Consider the following 19,062-nt stretch of genomic DNA (forward strand, 5'->3'; position numbering starts at 1 on the left):
ATAAACAATGTTAATATGTTATCTAGATTGATGATTCTGCTGCTGGAAGCAGCAGCCAGCAGCAGCTCAGGGGCCTGAGGTTTCTTTTCTTTATTGTGTGGTCTTTCTCTGCTGACATTCATTCCTTAAGGCTTTGTAGTTATACGTATAACCATCTGATACTAGCCCAGAGTTAAGCATATTCATCAAGCAAACTATACCTAGCTTGGAGTGTAACAATAGCCAGTATAATTTTATTCCATGTGTCCATCCATGCAAATTGGTGGATCCATATGTTGATGTAAAAAACAAACATATATGATGAAATTGCTTTGTAATCATCCAAAATTATGTTAAGTGTATGGGTATTTTTCACAGTAGGCCACTGACTGGTCGTTACGGGGGATCCATTGAGTGGGCAGCGCGGCGTGTATTGAGTGGGCCGGTCTGACAGTAACTCCTGGGCCACTTTTTTCCCCCAGTCCGCCCCTGATTAGATTACACAAATGTCCAGCAATAATAATTTAATTTAATCAGCTATGAACCTATTGCTACATCAAAACAAAATGGCAAATTAATTGTAATGGTTCTGTCTCTCACTCCTTCTCTCTCTCTCTCTCTCTCTCTCTCTCTCTCTCTCTCCTTCCACAGATAAGCTGTGCTTCAACCCTTTCTTCCAGAATGAGGACATGCAGGAGATCACTAAGCACTTTGTGGTGTGCCATGTGGATGCTCCAGGACAGCAGATTGGAGCATCTTCATTCCCACAAGGGTAAGACACACATACACACCACATACATGGATGAGTTCTATGGTGCGTACCATTTATGCATACCCAGTCGGGGATTTCAACTGGAATACCCCCTGTTGGATTGAATTTCTGACTCGGAAAATTGGACCAACCTCACCAACCCCAACTTCAGAATCTACAGTGTCAACAGTGTGAAAGCTGCAGTAATATACTATTTTAGCATTTCTATCTTAATGTATCTCATTAAATCAGTCGTACACCCAGCACTGTTCAACTTCTGTTGGTCATCCACTGTCCAATCTCTGGACAACCGTTGCTACAGTGTTTTGATGTGCAAAATAATGTCTTGTTATCAACTGGTATTGCTAACATTTGGTAACAATTGCTAACAGCATCAATAGGTATTGCCTATGTTTTTTTCCGTCTTACTGTACTGGAACACGGTCAACTCAGCTGTGACGTCATTCCCGGCACCAAGTTCCGAGGTAAATGGAACACAGCATAGTGCTACTCTGGTAACCTGTGTATCATTCTGGCCTTCAGGTACCAGTACCCCACCATGGACCAGCTGTCTAGCATGCTGCCTACTGTCCTGCAGCATTTTGGGTGTGTAGCAGAAGCACACACACACACACACACACACACACACACACACACACACACACACACACACACACACACACACACACACACACACACACACACACACACACACACACACACACACACACACTCACACACACACACACAATCACACATCTAATAGCCTCATGTGACCTGTTCGATGGCAGAATATCCCAATTTGTACGATCTTTGTAGTGAAGCATCACTTTTTTTTCCTCCCTTGCAGATTTAAGAGCATTGTGGGAATTGGAGTTGGAGCTGGCGCCTACATCCTGGCCAAATTTGCAGTAAGCATAAGCTCTTTCTTTTTTTGTCCCTAGTTTTTCCTTTAAATGGAACTCAGCCCACTACAATTTACAGTACTAGACTGCTATGTGTACAATAGTGCTTTTTTGACCTGATGGAGTTGATGTCATGTGTGTGTTTGTGTGTGTAGTTGCTTTTCCCAGACATGGTGGAGGGCCTTGTCCTGCTCAACATTGACCCTAATGGGAAGGGCTGGATTGACTGGGCAGCTGGCAAGGTGAGGAACGCAGCTAACCTTACCAGCTGCGGCCAATTGCTATAGAAACCCTTTGATGGCTGAGTGAGGCAGCATAAATCTATGCACTCTTACACCAGCTGCCGTTTTAAGTGTGAAACTGTGCACCAGTAACCATATTCCAATGTGGCTGCATAAACTATAACCCAGTTTTAGATCAGCATGGCTTTCTTCTGACCTGTGCTCTCTCTCACCCTCTCACCCCCACAGCTGTCTGGCCTCACCAGTAACCTGCCAGAAACAGTCCTGCCCCATCTCTTCAGCCAGGTGAGACCCTGTAATGTGCCAGTGTGTGTTTGTACAAATACTGTAGAGGCACTGTAGAGATAGCTGGTCTATTAAGGAATTCATTGATAGAGTGATTTTAACGTGACACTGTGTAGGTGTAGGTGTGTGTGTGTAATGGCGGTGTTATTTCATTATTCCTTGGAAACACAGTATGCATGCGTTCATCTCTGTGGTGGGCAAACTGGTTCATGATATTTATTTCTGGTCATTACTGACGTTGGTTTTACTGTGATTATACCACTTAATGTGATTATAACTCGTGGTGTGACATCTGTGTATGTGTGTTTCTTTCCAGGAGGAACTCATGACCAACACTGAGCTGGTTCAGAACTACAGACAGCAGATTAACACCATCAACCAGTTTAACCTTCAGCTATTCTGGAACATGTACAACGGGTACTTCAGTCCACGAAGTAGACAACAACACACACGCACACACACACACACACACACACACACACACACACACACACACACACACACACACACACACACACACACACACACACACACACACGAACACACACACGAACACACCACACACACACACGAACACACACACACATACACACATGCACACACGCACACACAAGGACACACACACACACACAAACTCACACACACCCACACTACACAATACACAATACACCTCAAAGAAGCACAACACAGAACACAATCAAACACAAACAACATATGCCTTTTAACATACACATTAATGTATACCACTACATACTACACAAAGAACAGCAGACATCATGTGACACTCCACATCCCATTACACATTTCATGGATCTGTGTCTGTCTGTCTGTCTGTCTATAGGAGTGTGTGATCTCAAGTGTGTGTGATTTCTCATGGTGATTTTCTGATTTACTGTGCAGCCGTCGGGACCTTGAAATGAACCGCATTGGGTCAGTGCTGAATGCCAAAACACTGAGGTGAGTTTTAAGTCTCTGTGTGTAAGCATGTGTGTATATGTATATAAGTCTGTGTGTGTGTGTGTGTGTGTGTGTGTGTGTGTGTGTGTGTGTGTGTGTGTGTGTGTGTGTATGAATATTCTGTATACTGATTTTATCTCTTATTTCAGGTGCACAGTCATGCTGGTTGTTGGGGACAATGCTCCAGCAGAAGAGGGTGTGGTAAGTGCTTCCCTTGACTCTCCTTTCATCAGCCCATCACACTCTCTTTTCTTCTTCTGTCTCTTCTCTGTTCCTCTCCTATCTCTGTCCTCTCTCTGATTATTGTCCTATTGTCCTGTATTTAATATTCCTGTCTGTTTTTTTTCTCTGTCTCTATAGGTCGAGTGTAACTCTAAGCTGGATCCAACCAAGACTACCTTCCTGAAGGTGAGAAAGTCACTGATTGTTTGTACAATCCAGCAAGGCCTTATGGATTATCATAACACATAACATTTCAGCTATTGAACTAGTTTCATTCAGTTGTGTAATAAGTAAATGTCATATCAGGCAAGTCAACTCTCCTTTTCCTTCTCTGTCTCTACCCACACTTCCCTCCCCTTCTCAAGATGGCCGATTCAGGTGGACTTCCACAGCTCACCCAGGTAAGCCTTGCCTTGAAATGATTATATTAAAGTATAGATAGGAGCCCTATGGTACTCTAATAATTCCTTAAGCATATTTTTTCAGCCCTAAAAGTTTTGATAAGTCATTTAAAAATTAGCTAGCAACATTTTACATCAAATCCCTAGGGATTAAAACTGTCCCTTTGAAACCTTAACTTTAAATCTTTTAAATATGGCAGTCACCATTTGGTAATACTACAACAATGTAACTATGATAACGGTCTCTCTGTATTTGGGTGGTCCCCCATAGTTTATCTTCAGATGCTCAGATAAAAAAAAAAAAACTATCTGTTGAAACCCTGTTAACTACAATGTATGGTTATGTGAAAAGTGAAGTGAAAGTGAAATGAAGTGAAGTGAAGTGAAGTGAAGTGAAGTGAAGTGAAGTGAAGTGAAGTGAAGTGAAGTGAAGTGAAGTAAAGTGAAAGTGACTCTATGGCAGAGGTGGTGTAGACACACAAACTCTGAATTCCACCTCTGCCTTTGACCCATCCAGGGTAGTGACACACACAGCACCCACTGAACACACAGTAGTGTGAAGTGAAGTTACACTAACCCGGAGCAGTGAGCTGCCTTTGGCGGCGCCCGGGGAGCAGTGATCGGGGTTAGGTGCCTTGCTCAAGGGCAGGTTTGGTCGAGGTGAAAGGCAGAACTTGAATTCCGGCAAACCAGTCTTTATAGACGTTTTAACCATAATTTTAAAAAAAAATCATGTTATCCTAAAATGTTAAAACTGTTTGTTCAAAGTTTTATTCAGTATGCTCTTACTTAAGTGGCATTTCCTACGTTTGGAAGACAGGTCCAAAACTTGCTTCGGGCTAATATTCCTCTGTAATGTGTTTGTTCTCCAGCCTGGAAAACTGTCTGAGGCATTCAAGTACTTCCTTCAGGGGATGGGATACAGTAAGTACTTGCTTTGCATTCACACTTTTTCTTGGTGTGCGGAGCCAGACGAGCTTTGATTTGTAGGTCCAGATGTCTCTTTTTTTGTATCAGCAGGGTGATGGACAACCACAGTTTTTGGTCCCTCCCAAACTTTAACTTCGTAGTCTCACTTAATCATCTGCACCTGTATACACACACACACACACACACACACACACACACACACACACACACACACACACACACACACACACACACACACACACACACACCCACACCCACAGCACCTCCTTCTCCCTCTGTATCTCTTTCTCTTGTCTGTGTATGTGTCTCATTCAATGATGTTCTGTGAGTGTGTTATGTATTGTGATGAGTGTGGGCTACTCTTTTCAATCTTTGCCCTTCAGATGAAAGCCTTGTATCACTGTGAGAGTTCTCCTGAATATCTTTATTTTGTGTTTGTGTAGTCCACAGATTGATACACTTTGACAGTGTTGATGTTAAAACAACTTAATCAAGTGCTAGAAAAACATTTTAAAATCTTCAAATCAAATCCTGTGACTAAGTCTGATAAAAACAATGTGACCGGTTGCCATTATCAATGTAATACTTTTGTAATTCTACCAACAAAGTTAGATACAAGGTTATCATCAACACATGATGTTTTGTGAGTGTCTGAAATGCGTGCATGTATATTGTGTGTATGTACGACTTACATTTGTGATTATGTGTGTTTACGTGTGTGTGTGTGTGTGTGTTAACCAAGCCCTCTATGTGTTCCTCCCCTCTCAGTTGCAAATGTAAAGGATCGCAGGTTGAGTGTGGGGCCAGGTACTTCCTGCTTCCTCCTTCTGCCTCCATGATATCTTTCACCTCATACAACTGCTCATCTCTCCTCTAGCAGAACCATGGGGTGGGGGTGGGTGGGAGGTTGACTATTTTTACAAAGCAGCCTTGGTCAGATACCAGATATGCTAACACAAAGTTCATAGGCCTGATCCCAATACTCCTAAGTTCCTGATCCATGACACACACCTAGATGCCAACCAAGCTCATCCCAATGAGCTACAAATAAGCTGAGTTGATAACAGTCCGCTAGGTCACTTGCTTCCACACGGTGATCCATTTTTATTTATGTATTATTAACCGGTGAATGACATGTTTCTTAGCCAGGGAACAAGTAGGGCTTTGCCAGGCTGTTTTTAGATCAGCTGGGAGAGCTGTTTCCATGTCATGGAGAGTTTGTGGGATCTGGCCCAAGAACAATTGTGGTTAAGTCACCACCAATCCTGTTTGTGAAGGCCCTCACCCCCTTCACCTCTGCTATCCTCTTCTCTTTTTTCTTCCCCAAGTCCATCACACTCATATTTCGCTCGTCCCAGCTCTTGGCTTGGCCTGTATGGCATGTAGCGCTACCCTGATTTGCCTTGCATGGCACAGCCTAGCCTGTGAACAATCTTACCAGCAGCCTAGCACAACCCATCCCAGCTAAAATTCATCTATAGTCCAGCCCAGCCCAGCCCAGCCACAACCCAGCTCAAGACAAAGCCTGTCCTCTCCTCCTAGCTAGATCCTACATTATGTTTATACCAACACTACAGACACACACACACACACACACACACACACACACACACACACACACTTCTAATGTGCGTTCATTTTCTCAAGGGAAGAAAGAGAGAGAAAATTAGAGATCATCTTCAGCTCTGAAAACGGCCTTAAAGTTGGCAGGTGCATGAAACAAACATAAACCTTTGTTTTTGTTGTGTTCTTAAAGCTAACAACTGATTTTGAGGATGGCAGTGTTACCAATATAATTAGTTGTTTACTTTAAGAATGCACAGCTGATTGGGAATGCAATATGACGAGCTAGGGAGTCTACATTAGATACAGGAAACACATTACAAATCATATTAGAATTAGACATCACATGGTCCACACCGTCATCCCAAGCTGTGCAAGTATACGTTTCAAAGATCCTCTGATTGCAGTCACAAACAAGACATTGCAGGTTTAAAATGATACATATATGTTCTGTTTTCTATCACTTTAGTCAGCTCTAGTGGATCTTTCAATTGTATATAACACATAAGTGCTTTGGGCAGCTATAGAAAACATAGCTACCAGGAAACTAGCAACCCATTTCTCTTAACCCCACCAAAAAAAAAATCAGTATTGCAAATTTGTACCACAGAGCAGGGTCATTTTACGTTTACAATTTCTTTGCTGTAGTTAAGTGTAGGCTGCTATCAACTATTCAACCTCTTCAACTCCTTGCTGTTTTGAAACCACACAGCATGTTGCATCATCCCCCTTAGTTTTTCAGCGGCTCAGAAGAGAGCGCTATACAAACGTTTACCTGTTTCCAGTCTTTCATTTTGTATTGTATTTTTGTAATTTATTTTTCTTTCTCTCACACTCTCTGTATCTTTTTCTCCTGCCCCCCACCTTTCTCCAACTGCCCCCTTTCTCTCTCTCTCTCTCTCTCTCCACAGTGCCCTCAGCGAGTATGACCCGTCTGGCCCGCTCTCGGACGGCCTCGCTGACCAGCGGCAGCTCCCTGGACGGCTCACGCTCACGCGCCTGCACCCAGTCGGACAGTAGTGACGGGGTGGGCCAGCTCAGCCACACCATGGAGGTCTCCTGCTAAATGTGCTCAGAGGGCAGAGAGAGAGAGGAGGAGGACAGGGAGCGGAGAGAAGGAGGAGAGAAAATGAGAGGAGTAGGAGGAGAGTCTGGAGAGAAGCAGGGGAAGAGGAAGAGAGGAGAGAAGGAGGGAGAAAGAGATAAAGAGTGGAACGAGAGATGGGTAGAGAGATGTGATAGATATGGGGAGGGGTATGGGTTGTGCTGGCTAAATTGCTTGGTCACTCTCCATCTCTCAGACAGTTTTTCTCTCTTTGATTAGGTTAGTTCCACCACCATCCGTCTCTGTAAAGTAGATAAAACCCTTCCTTTCCCCCTTCTTTAGATAAAAACTTTGAATTTTGCAATACCACCTGCTTTCATTTTTGAAACACCCACTGCCAAACCACACACACACTGTCTTTCTCTTTCTTACACACACACACACACATACACTCACACACACGCATACGCACTCACACACTACCAATACATACACACACACACACACACACACACACACACACAGTGACACACACTTGTCCCATGCAGAGCGTTTCTAAGGGCTTAGAGGGGTGGTACAGATGTTGAGCTCATAACCCAAAGACCAGGAGGAGATTGGCTGGTAGCGGACAGTGGGCATTAGGACAGAGTGGTACTTGAAAGATGAGCTGAGTGTAGAGTCAACCAGGGTCATGAGCAGTGGGTCTATTACTGGGCCAGTGGAGAGTTCTCCCACTCACCCAAAAGTATCAGAACGAACTAGGTACCTTAGAGGTCATAATGGACCAGGCCAGCCTTGTTTACACCCAGCCTAGCCCGTGAACAATATTACCAGCAGCCTAGCACAACCCATCCCAGCTACAATTCATCTATAGCCCAGCCCAGCCCAGCCACAACCCAGCTCAAGCCAAAGCCTGTCCTCTCCTCCTAATTATGTTTATACCAAAGCTACACACGCACACACACACACACACACACACACACACACACACACACACACACACACACACATAGAAACAGACAGGTCTACTTTGAGACCACATGTTGCGGACTGAGAATCAGCCCTCTTGGGGGCAGCAGACATGCAGACAGATGCACATACAGGCAGACACACACAAACACATTCTGAGGCTAATGTGGCTAACATTAGTCTGACTCACTATATGGTCGATGGGGTGGTGCCCATCACACACAGGTACAGGTAGCGATCAGACATCCGCCAAGAGGAGGAGACAGCAACTACCATTGGGATGGGATCTGGCCCTGCTCTGTTGGGATGGAGGGAAGCTTTTCCATGTCTGTCTATAAGTGGCGGGGCTATCTGGAGCTAGCTGCTCCAAGCTCAGAATGTAGGGTAACGCCCGCCCTCAAACCACCCTCCCTCATACAATGTGGTGCCCCGCCACTCATAGACATTCCAAGTTGCCCCCCACTTACCACCTGGCCGTGAAACCCCATACAACATGAAGCTGCACACCCTCAGTTACACACAACACTAAACTCTAAAACGCTTAACTCTACACCCTCATTACACAGTACCAGCCTCTATACAGACATGCTCCTAGATTCCTATGACAGGGTGCCCAGTGTTCACAAACATGGCCTTAAACTCATTTCATTTGGTGCCCAGTCCAAAGTCTCCTCTCTTTTTTTCCCCAAAGGCTGCTGCTGCATCCACATATGTGCTTAACACAAACACAAAAATCCACAGTAGTTGAAATGGGACTAGAATGGGAGAAGAGTCTGGCACTTTAGGAGTATGAGAACCCGCACAAGTATGAACAACACGAGAATAGGAAACAGTTGACCTTGTCAGATGTGCATTACTGCAGATAGTGAGGTGAGAGAGAGGAAATAGAGGAACAAACAACTGTCTTTGTGTGTGTGTGTGTGTGTGTGTGTGTGTGTGTGTGTGTGTGTGAGTGAATACGTGCAAGTTAGGAATACATCCTTAGAGAAAGATATTGTCAGAACAGTGTCACTAGTCATTTACACAGGCTGACCACCTCTTCGCAAAGAACTTGGGACACACACAAACACACACACACACACACACACACACACACACACACACACATACACATGTGTACACACATACACAAGCTCTCTCTACCCTCTTCTCTCTAACATATGCATATAAATATATTATATTTAAAATGTATTTGACTCCTCCACTCCTTGCTTTCACTCTTTGCATGATCTGTTAGTCATGATGGTACAAGCCTGTGCAATTGTCTTACCTCCGTGTGACGTAGAGAATATTTTGCCTGTGGCTCCTGAATGTACTAGCTTTGAAAGTGCTGTATAGTCCCTACCCGTCCTCTTCTCCTGCCCAGAGCTCCCTACTCTCTAGGTCCCTTGTTGTTTTGTTTCATTTAACTCTTTCGTTCCCCAGACAGCACCTCTGCTGTCCATCTCTGGAACAGACCCGGTCCTAATCTGGAGCTGAGGCCTCATCCCGGCCGAGGCTCCAGCTCCACGTGTGTCATAGCAATGGAGCACCATTCCATTCTTAAAATGAGTTCTCCTCTTTTTATATTTCTAATTAGTAACTTGTCTCCGGTCGTTTAGGGGCTCTTGATGTTTTATTGATATTCATAATAATACTATAATCATTACTACTTTTAGCATAACTAAATTTGTAATGAGCAATACGTTGTGTTAATGGACTGACTGATTTGTAGTTGGAGTCTGCCTGCCCTGGCAGCAGCTGGCTCAAGGTATGAATCAACTCCTGTCTGGGTGATTCCACATCGAAGTCATGACAGCAGGAACAGAGTTCTGTCTGTCTCTTCATAGCTACAGTGTTAATGGAATAGGTACAGGATATCTATACAGAAACTGTCACTTTGTGTTCCAAATATGAAGCAAATAAAGAATTATAGAAAGCCGTTTTGTGTCCTGGATTGATTCTACTTTATTGTTTGAGACATGTCTTGGAAGTTGTCATGAATGGCAAAATAATTGTTTGTATCTAAATCTATAGTAACATCTTCATTGCAATTATGCAGTTATTTCTACAAATGATTGGCACGGCAAACTAAGTACTTTTTTCACTTCTCCAAACCCGGCCTTGGTCTGCGTAGTCTTCGAAGGGATGGTCAGATTACAGAGACCTTCTCTATTTTCTGAAGCACTCACGTGTGACCACTAGTTTGATAAAATAAACAATTTAAGATGAGTAAGGTGTTTGAGATGAAGAGAAGAGGAACTATTGAAAATACATTTGTGTAAAATGCACATTCTGTTCTTCTTTTCCATCAATTCACAAAGCCACAGGGTTGTGCAATGGCCCATGATTTCACAAGAGTTCCTGTCCTAACCCAGGACATTCCAGCATGTGTGGCCTTTACATGTCACTGTATAGATCAGCGCAACATGGCACAGATCAGCGCTACACACTCCAGTCAAAGGTGCAGGTGCTACAGCTTGCAGACTTGCAGAGGGAAATTTGGGTTCATTCCTTTGACAAACTCTACACGTACATGGAATTCAATGATCTGACCCATTTGGCACAGTTTGACTGTTTCATATCTGCTATCTAAATCCTCCTCATTTTTACGTAATCACTCTTTCCAGCCTCATACTACCATAACTATTCCAAAACTGGGTGCATTGCTCTTAAAGAAAGAAACACAGGGCTGTACTTTCCCATGCACTTAAATACAAGTAAAATAAACTAAAAAAAATAAAAAATAAAATAAACTACGCACTTCAAGTCAAGTAAAGTCAAGTCTTTTATTGTCAGATACATGCTTAGGACATGCTTAGGAAATGGACAGGACACCTTACCACACTACCATAACCTAACAAGGCATAACATAACATAACATAAAAACAGTACTCCAACATGATATAACATAACCTAACAATAAGTACTGAACGATAAACATATGAAGAGACAGGGTAGTAGACCTACTAGATAAACAATAAATATACAATATAGATACTAAACTTAAATACACATACTAAACAGATACTAAACAGATAAACATACCTACATGAGCTAAACTGGACATGAGCTGAACTGAAAATGTAGTGCAAACAGCAGTAAAAGTGAGCCTGTGTAGAGTAAAGTGAGGAGTGCATTATTGTTCATTTAGGAGTCTGATGGCCTTAGGGTAGAAACTGTTCTCCAGTCTGGGGTGCGAGACCGGATACTTCGGAACTGCCTACCAGAAGTCAGCAGGGTGAACAGTCTGAAGGATGGGTGATGACAGTCTTTTAGGATCCTGCCAGCTCTTCGGAGGCATCTTGTGAGGTAGATGTCCTGAAGGGATGGGAGTTTCCTGCCGATGATAAACTCAGCGGATCTGACCACACTGACCCAGTGACCACACTTTTCAGGCTATGTGTATTCTTGTCTTAAGTCTGTGATTTGCGTGCCCTTGACTTACGCACTTTTCAGCTACACGCTTCTGAGGCCTGTAGTAAGTCAAGCACCCCTACAGGGCAAAACACCAAATTGCATTTGAAGCCGACATTAGGCCTAGGTCTAACATTACTATACATGGCATAATGTTTGAGTGGCACATTTTGGTTTTAAACTCCCTTTCCCCATTACAATTATTACTTTTACATATTACATATATTACATATTACATAACATTATAATAGGCTACACTGTTAAACAGAAGAAAAAAACATTTTAATCACATGATCTTGCTAACAAGCTTTCACAATGAGCCTTATCAATTAAACATGGAAAAGAGCCTTCATGGTGCGCAAATCACAAACTGAAGTCAAGGGGACAGTATGTGTTGGCTGTTTTTACCTGGAGAATATGACCCCTATGTGACTCAAGATACCTTTAACACTGAAACAAGTCATATTGGACAATGATTAGGAACATAATGGTTTAAAGGTGCTGAGACATCTATTACAGATTAATACAAAAAAAATGTTTTTCTTCCTTTCGCTTGGTGAGTTGCAACACATCTGAGCTGTTGATTGAGCAAAATGGGTTTCCCATTTCTGACATAGCATTGACAAGCACTCTCACTTCCCCATCAGCTATGTGCAGCCGTCCTGGGAACACACACATACACTTTTGGAACACGCACATACGGCTCTCTGGATTTAAACCTGCTGCTCGCCTCAGGTACCACTACTCGCACAGAACCGGCCCACACCATGCTGATACTCCTGGTGCTCCTGTCTTTCACTGTAAGTGAATCCCTCAGGGCGTTTGTTTATATATTAATATTATTGTTAACATTTACATTAATTATTATTCATTATTAGATACTTCTTAAATAATTGTTTTAAGAATACAATAAAAATATTTTAAATAATATAATCTGTTATTGATATTAATATTATTAATAGTTCCCATTCTCATAACAGCCTCCAAGTGTTCACAATTTCCACAGTAAATGTACAGGAAGATGTTAAGACCTGCTGGGCATTGCTGCCTGTCGCACCTCCTCCGGTGCCCATGTGTCAGCTGCATGCAATAAATACTAAAATACTACTAAAATAATACAAAAAATACTTTGCCTTTAATGGCTTGATGACAATTAATAAGTCAGAACTCATCACTCCTTCTGCCCTATAAAGGTTGAAGGCTTCTGTGTGTGAGAACTGCATATACACTTAAGTGATGTTTACGCAAACTTTTAAATCAATGTGTTTTTGGGTACTGAAATCCCACAGTGAAGATGTAACAAGTGTCTTGACCTGATTCTTTACTGTTAGTCGTACAGCCATATTTTCACTATCTATATTAACTAATACTGGCTGTCAACCTCAACAGGTTGAATTAAGGGTTTTTGTCTGTTTTTATCAGGCTTTCTATATATTTAAGCTTTTATTAAGCTTTCTATATTTAATAACTATTGCAAAGTTTTCAAAATGACTAATTTACCAAAGCAGGGATGTGCACAGTACAACCAATGTATCCTTAAACAAATGGCCATTTCTGACAACTGTTCATGTTTATTATAATTTTTTTGCTGTGGTAGATTTATTTGAAGGGGCTGTGAAGCTTTTATTAAATTGATAACATTATAATACAACTATGAATAATTGTTGTGCAGTTTGCTGTGTGAAACATCGTTGTCGAGTAAGTGACAGTGTTATTTTGCCTTTATAATACACTTATGTGTAAATGCTGAGCTTTACAATGTGTGTGGTTCTCCAGGTGAGCGTTCAGACTCTGAGAGTTCAAGGCCAGCAGAAGAATGGCTCTTGTGTCTGTGACGTGAAAAGCTTTGTGTGGACATTCCCAGCCATGACATATGAAAATGTGTCCAGTCTGGCGCAGGACTGTGGAGATGCTCTTCAAAACCTCCAAACACAGGTAACTTTACAGTATTACTACACATTTAATGGCCCAGTGTACATGTTGAATCTGATTTCTGTGTTCAGCTGTACTGCATAGCAGTGCGTCATATGACCACTGCATAGAGAATGAGCAAGAATTAAGTAAATCTAGGAGATAAAAACAGTACGGAAAAATACACAAAAAAACAGAATAATAAATATACAGATAATATATGATTTTTTTTTTTTGCATTTAGTAAAAAGGTCCAATAAACACTTCAAATTAACAAACATTGGAAAACTATCGGGCTTTACAGGGTTAAATTACACATGTATAAATATACATATACAAACGTATATGGCTTGACTTGACAATGGTAAAGGTATGTCATAACTTAGATCTGCATCAGGCTGCAACAAGGATGAACAGTAGGCTAATACTCTGAAATAGACATGAAATTAATTATCTATTCATTATCTGTTAAATTGAGCAATATGTTATCAGTGTTATACAGTTTTGAAGTTATTGAATTGGGGAAAAAAAAACACAATATGACCACTCTGCGGAGGCAGTCATAATACATATGATAAGGTTTTCCATAGTGATTAAAGTCTATAGAGATTACATTTACACATTTTTCAACATGGTTAGGCTACTTGTAATTCCTATCATTACCCTGTCAAGAAACCTAGGCCCTGATTTACTAATATGCGAGCGCTTCTTAATCTGCGTTCGCAAATTAACGCACGGTGTTTTTGCGCATTTTACTTGGTATTTATCAAGCCAGATCTGCGCTGGGCAAACTGTGCTTACTCCGCCCTTTATAGAGCCTGATTTACTAAGATTGATTTGCGAACGCATCTTTGCCAGGCGCACATTAACGCACGGTGATTCCCCGCATTTTCCGTGATATTTATCAAGCCAGATACGCGCTGGGCAATCATTATTTAGCGCACCGTTAAAAGACTGGAGAACTTGCCAGCAAGTTACTGCCACCATGGAGATTCGAGGAAGAAAAAAATAAGGTTCAGCGAATAGATAGCGAATAGATAGCGAGATAGATATATTGGTTCACGTTCGCTCAATCACTGAACCTGATTCAATGGGTTATATTGTTGTTTTGCCCGCCATCATCTACAGCGAGATGTTTAAAAGAACACGATTATAAATAATATGCTATTGGTGGCATTAATGCATAAACTGTCTATTATAACAATATATATGTGTACATGGCGAGATTAATACGTTCTACAAGGGACATGGGTTCACTACAATATATCCCCACTGAAACAAATACATTTACCAAGTAGACAGGCCTCTCCAAAATCACCGTTGCTCAATCATGGATAAATGGCACTATTCCGAAAGATAAAACTGTCATGGACAGACCACTTCCACGTAAGTAATGGTCATGTTGGCATCACATATGACCTGGACATTCATTGAATATGTGTGCTTTCTGTTTCGGTAAACGTGTTCGCGGATTGAAGGTGGGACTGTTTGCAAGTGGGTGCGATCAATTTCTCCAATTACGTTCGGAAAGTTTAATTTCATATTTATGAATATATGAATTATACGAGTTGAAACAAATATTTCTGTTCGCTGTCTCTGTCTATGTCTTTGCCTTGCTGCTGCCATATCAACGTTTTCAGACTCAGTGGAAATGCGCTTGGTTAAGACGTGCTTTTATGAGGCGGAGAATTAGCCTGCAAATCAGAGATGTGCGCTCGCCGGGCAGTTTAGTAAATACCACGCAGTTCATCATTAGGCGCACTCCTCCCATTAAATAGCGCTACACGCCTACGTTACCACCCACGTTTCCGAACCATCCCACCTGTTTGCAGGTACACACCCTCAAAGCGTTAATATGCGCTGCGCCAGCTTAGTAAATACCGTTTTTCGTTACGACCGCTATTTTACGCCAGAAAATGGGCGCAATCCTGTTAGTAAATCAGGCCCCTAGTTAGCAATTCTTTCTCTGTGAAGTTCAGTCAATTTGTTCCAGTGAATATGTACTTTAATACGTTTCCCTATTGGATTTAGACAACATAGAGACAAAGTCATTACCTGTGCCTGACTACCTACCATGCCCAGGCTATAATCTAACTACCATGTTTGAATCGAAAACGCATCCATGTTTGCTTTTTAGACATCAATGTGAGCATTGTCCGGATGCTGTTTGAATTTTCATGCTCTGTGCTTATAAACAAAGCACTGTCTGATCCACAGATTGAAGACACGAAAGCTACGATGCCACATATGTTGGCCACAGTTGAAAATGTGACACGTCGCCTGGGACCTTTCCAGTACCTCAAGTCGAATGGACTGTACAATGCTCTACACCTGAACCAGCTCAAGGAGGAGCTTCAGGAACTTCAGCACACCATAGACATCACCCATAACGACAACCCCTCTAAAGAAACGATAAAACTCACCACAGAGGTACACCACTACAATTTATCAATTAAACTCTAAAGTGAGCTTTAAGAGGGTTTATTAATTACTTACGGCTGAAAATACACTGATCAAGTAATAAAGCTTTGTTCATAAGTTCATAAGAAGAACGGCCAAGTTATGGATTAAGCTTTTAGGCAAATAATAAGGATAATGTAGCATTTACACTGCATTATAAAGTTGTAATTCCTATTTTTCCAGATTGCCCACGCTAAACAGAAGGTAGAGAACATGTACAAAGACAATGGCTTCAATCTAGAGACGGTGAAAGAGAATTTACGTCGACTGAGCAACCGTGTGCAAACCTGCCGCAGTATCCCCACAGAATTTAGAAGTAAGCAATCTTGCTTTTTCACTACAAAAAAAATTGCCTGCCTTAAAGACAAACAAGTATTTTCTGCCGATTTACTAGTTAGGGTTATGTCAACAACAGAGGACACAAGTCTATGGGTTGGTTCTCAGGAGGTTACCTTTCTATATCCACATGCGACCACTGATATATATTTTATACATGTTAATTTAGCAGATGCTACTTACAGTACAGTACAGCGTGGGTAAACAGTTATTAGTTTGTGTGCTCTCCGGGCATGGACGGATTATGAAACCATGGGCCCCTGGGCTTGGACATGTAAAAGCCACCTCCCCTTCGTGCACATTGCGGCTGCAAAAATGATGCCAATCTGCAAGACAGCCAAAAAATACACTAAATACACCTGTACCTCAACAGGATTAACAGCTCACATACAGATTTTCTAACACAGCTCAGGTACAATCAATTAAAGTCAACAGCAAGTTTACAAAATACACCTTTTTTCAACCACAAATAAGAGATACATAACAGCGACCTCACACAGAGGCTCTGGCTTAGGGGCCTCCTGAGCTCATGGGCCCCTGGGCCTGGGCCTGTTCGGTAATCCATCCGGGTCACCGGGTATCATCCCTGTCACCGGGTATCCCCTTGTATTGTTACTGTTTTCTCTCAACAGGCACCTGTTCTCAGCGCATCATGACGAACATCAGCTCTCCTGTAGTTACAAAGCTCAGCTCATACGGGAAGTCCTACATATCAGGAGCCTGGGGTCGAGAGGCCAAGCAGGACAGTGAGGAAAGGTACTGGGTTCAACCGCTCACCAGTGGCCACAGATCTGGAAATGTCATGAGGATGTACAGCTCCTTCAACGACTTCATGGCATTCAAGAACTACAAGGACGAACCTGTGGCGCCGTCCAACACCCACACCAATGCCATCCAGGGCCCTGGCACCTTGCTGTATGGGGAAGCTGTTTTTTATCAGTGCTACAACACAGGGGAGCTGTGTCGCTACGACCTCCAGACCAAGGCCACATTGCGTCACACGCTCCCAGAGGCCGGTTTCAACAACAAGTTCCCCTACTGCTACTACACGTGCCGCGACTGGACGGACATGAACCTGTCAGCCGACGAGAGAGGCCTGTGGGTAGTCTACTCCACGCTGGAAAACCATGGCAACCTGGTGGTGAGCCTGCTGGACAGCGGCTCGCTTAACGTCACGCACACGTGGAAGACGGGTCTATTCAAAAAATCCGTCACCAACGCCTTCATGGTGTGTGGGGTCCTCTACGCCACACGCTATGTGGACACGTACCGTGAAGAGGTGTTCTACGCCTTCGACACCGCAACAGGACTCGAGGACAACACCTTGGCTCTGCCACTGGAGAAAGTGGCAGCAGGGGTAGCCAATCTGCATTACAACCCCATAGACAGACGGCTGTACATGTACAACGATGGCTATCTTCTGGCGTACCAAGCTGCCTTCTAAATCTTTGATAATTTTGGACCTGTGGTTTAAAAAGGAGCAATATCATATCAATTCAGATATGACAGCAATAAAATATGTTTGTGAATGCTTTGTTGCAAAGTCATTTTATAACAATTTTTTTGATGTTATAGGAAATAAATAAGGTTAAAATATGCTGGCTGGATGGCTAAATTAAATTTGAGTGCATTTGTATATTGTGTCTGAGTGTCTTCTGTTTTTTTTGTGTGTGTGATAACAATGTTTGCATGTTGTGCAGGTATGAGTGTGTATCTGTGTTTGTGTATTTGTGTTAATGAAAAATGTGTAGTTGAACTTCTGGCAAATAAAAAAAAGGTTTTATTCATTCAAGTGTAAAAATGTTCCTTTTTCTCTATAAGCCTTCTTCACAAGTATAAAACTAAATCTTCATAGTCCAACCATTAAGGGGTTAATCCATAGAATCCGCATTGACTACTTAGCAGAAATATCTCCATTTTGTATTGTTTTAAACTCCTCAGATGACAGTTTCTTTTTAACTTACACCATGATACCAGTATGCCGCCTGTAATCGTATTGTCACAGCTAGGGCATAAACAAATTCCTGCACACAGGAAGAAGGCTGTTATCCTAAATGGGATTTATTTTATTCTCAAAAACGTACTTCTCCATCATGTGAAACAAACACGTTGACTTCACTCCTTATTAAGATATTTAAATATGGAATGTTCAATGCCTTTTCACGCTAATGTGTCTGATCCCCACCTGAGCCAGAGTATAATTTCTAAATGCCAATTATGAGCTTTTTGACCAGGCAAAACGTCTGTTGGACCACTACAACAGGGACATAGGAATAACGTTTGGTGCACATCTTGTATTAATCAGGGCCTTTTTTAGAGCAGAGGTTGCTCAGCAGTCCGCAGTCTCTCAATTTGCCAAGATGCTGATTATGGATTAGCACTCTGTGTGCACTGCCCTGCTATTGTTTCTGACAGTGGCAATAGCTGAGTGACCCTTTCCCACATTGAAACACATTAAGTCTTACCTGAGGAGCAGGAGAGGCTGAAGTGTGGCTATCCTGTCCATTGAAAAAGCAAATCATGCATCACCCCTTTTATGTTTGAAAGCCATTGTTTCGGCTTGCAGGCAGGGCCGGATTAAGACATTTTGAGGCCTGGGGCTAATTACCAGGATGAGGCCCCTATATCGCCCTGACGCATGACACGCACACAAACCCACGCCAGGTGCACTGACACATCAGTGCTTTAAAGTCCACAGAACCACTCTATA

At 42.4% G+C, this 19,062-nt stretch overlaps 2 protein-coding genes across 6 annotated transcripts in view; both read left to right on the plus strand.

The window, feature by feature from the left end:
- ndrg4 (NDRG family member 4) overlaps positions 1-7,301 on the plus strand; it is a gene marked incomplete at both ends in the record, with an annotated part of 20,655 nt that extends 13,354 nt beyond the window's left edge. For 3 of the 5 annotated variants that reach the window (XM_080842931.1, XM_080842932.1, XM_080842933.1), the window contains 13 exons: positions 631-751; positions 1,274-1,336; positions 1,581-1,641; positions 1,791-1,877; positions 2,106-2,162; positions 2,479-2,579; positions 3,063-3,119; positions 3,269-3,320; positions 3,480-3,527; positions 3,707-3,742; positions 4,615-4,666; positions 5,441-5,479; positions 7,147-7,301. In XM_080842931.1, the coding sequence (XP_080699057.1) occupies positions 631-751; positions 1,274-1,336; positions 1,581-1,641; positions 1,791-1,877; positions 2,106-2,162; positions 2,479-2,579; positions 3,063-3,119; positions 3,269-3,320; positions 3,480-3,527; positions 3,707-3,742; positions 4,615-4,666; positions 5,441-5,479; positions 7,147-7,301 (929 nt within the window). The remainder of the gene's footprint in view (positions 1-630; positions 752-1,273; positions 1,337-1,580; positions 1,642-1,790; positions 1,878-2,105; positions 2,163-2,478; positions 2,580-3,062; positions 3,120-3,268; positions 3,321-3,479; positions 3,528-3,706; positions 3,743-4,614; positions 4,667-5,440; positions 5,480-7,146) is intronic. The other 2 variants (XM_080842935.1, XM_080842934.1) reach the window with 1 other exon arrangement.
- Positions 7,302-12,412: 5,111 nt separating this feature from the next.
- Positions 12,413-17,796, plus strand: LOC308367739 (olfactomedin-4-like; the record flags this gene model as incomplete). The annotated part of the gene is made up of 5 exons (XM_080841731.1): positions 12,413-12,445; positions 13,422-13,580; positions 15,774-15,986; positions 16,200-16,332; positions 16,985-17,796. The coding sequence occupies 5 exons, from the start codon at positions 12,413-12,415 to the stop codon at positions 17,794-17,796; spliced, it is 1,350 nt and encodes a 449-aa protein (XP_080697857.1).
- Positions 17,797-19,062: the final 1,266 nt, after the last annotated feature.

Source organism: Sprattus sprattus, assembly GCF_963457725.1.
Source record: "Sprattus sprattus genome assembly, chromosome: 7".
Taxonomy (NCBI): domain Eukaryota; kingdom Metazoa; phylum Chordata; class Actinopteri; order Clupeiformes; family Clupeidae; genus Sprattus; species Sprattus sprattus.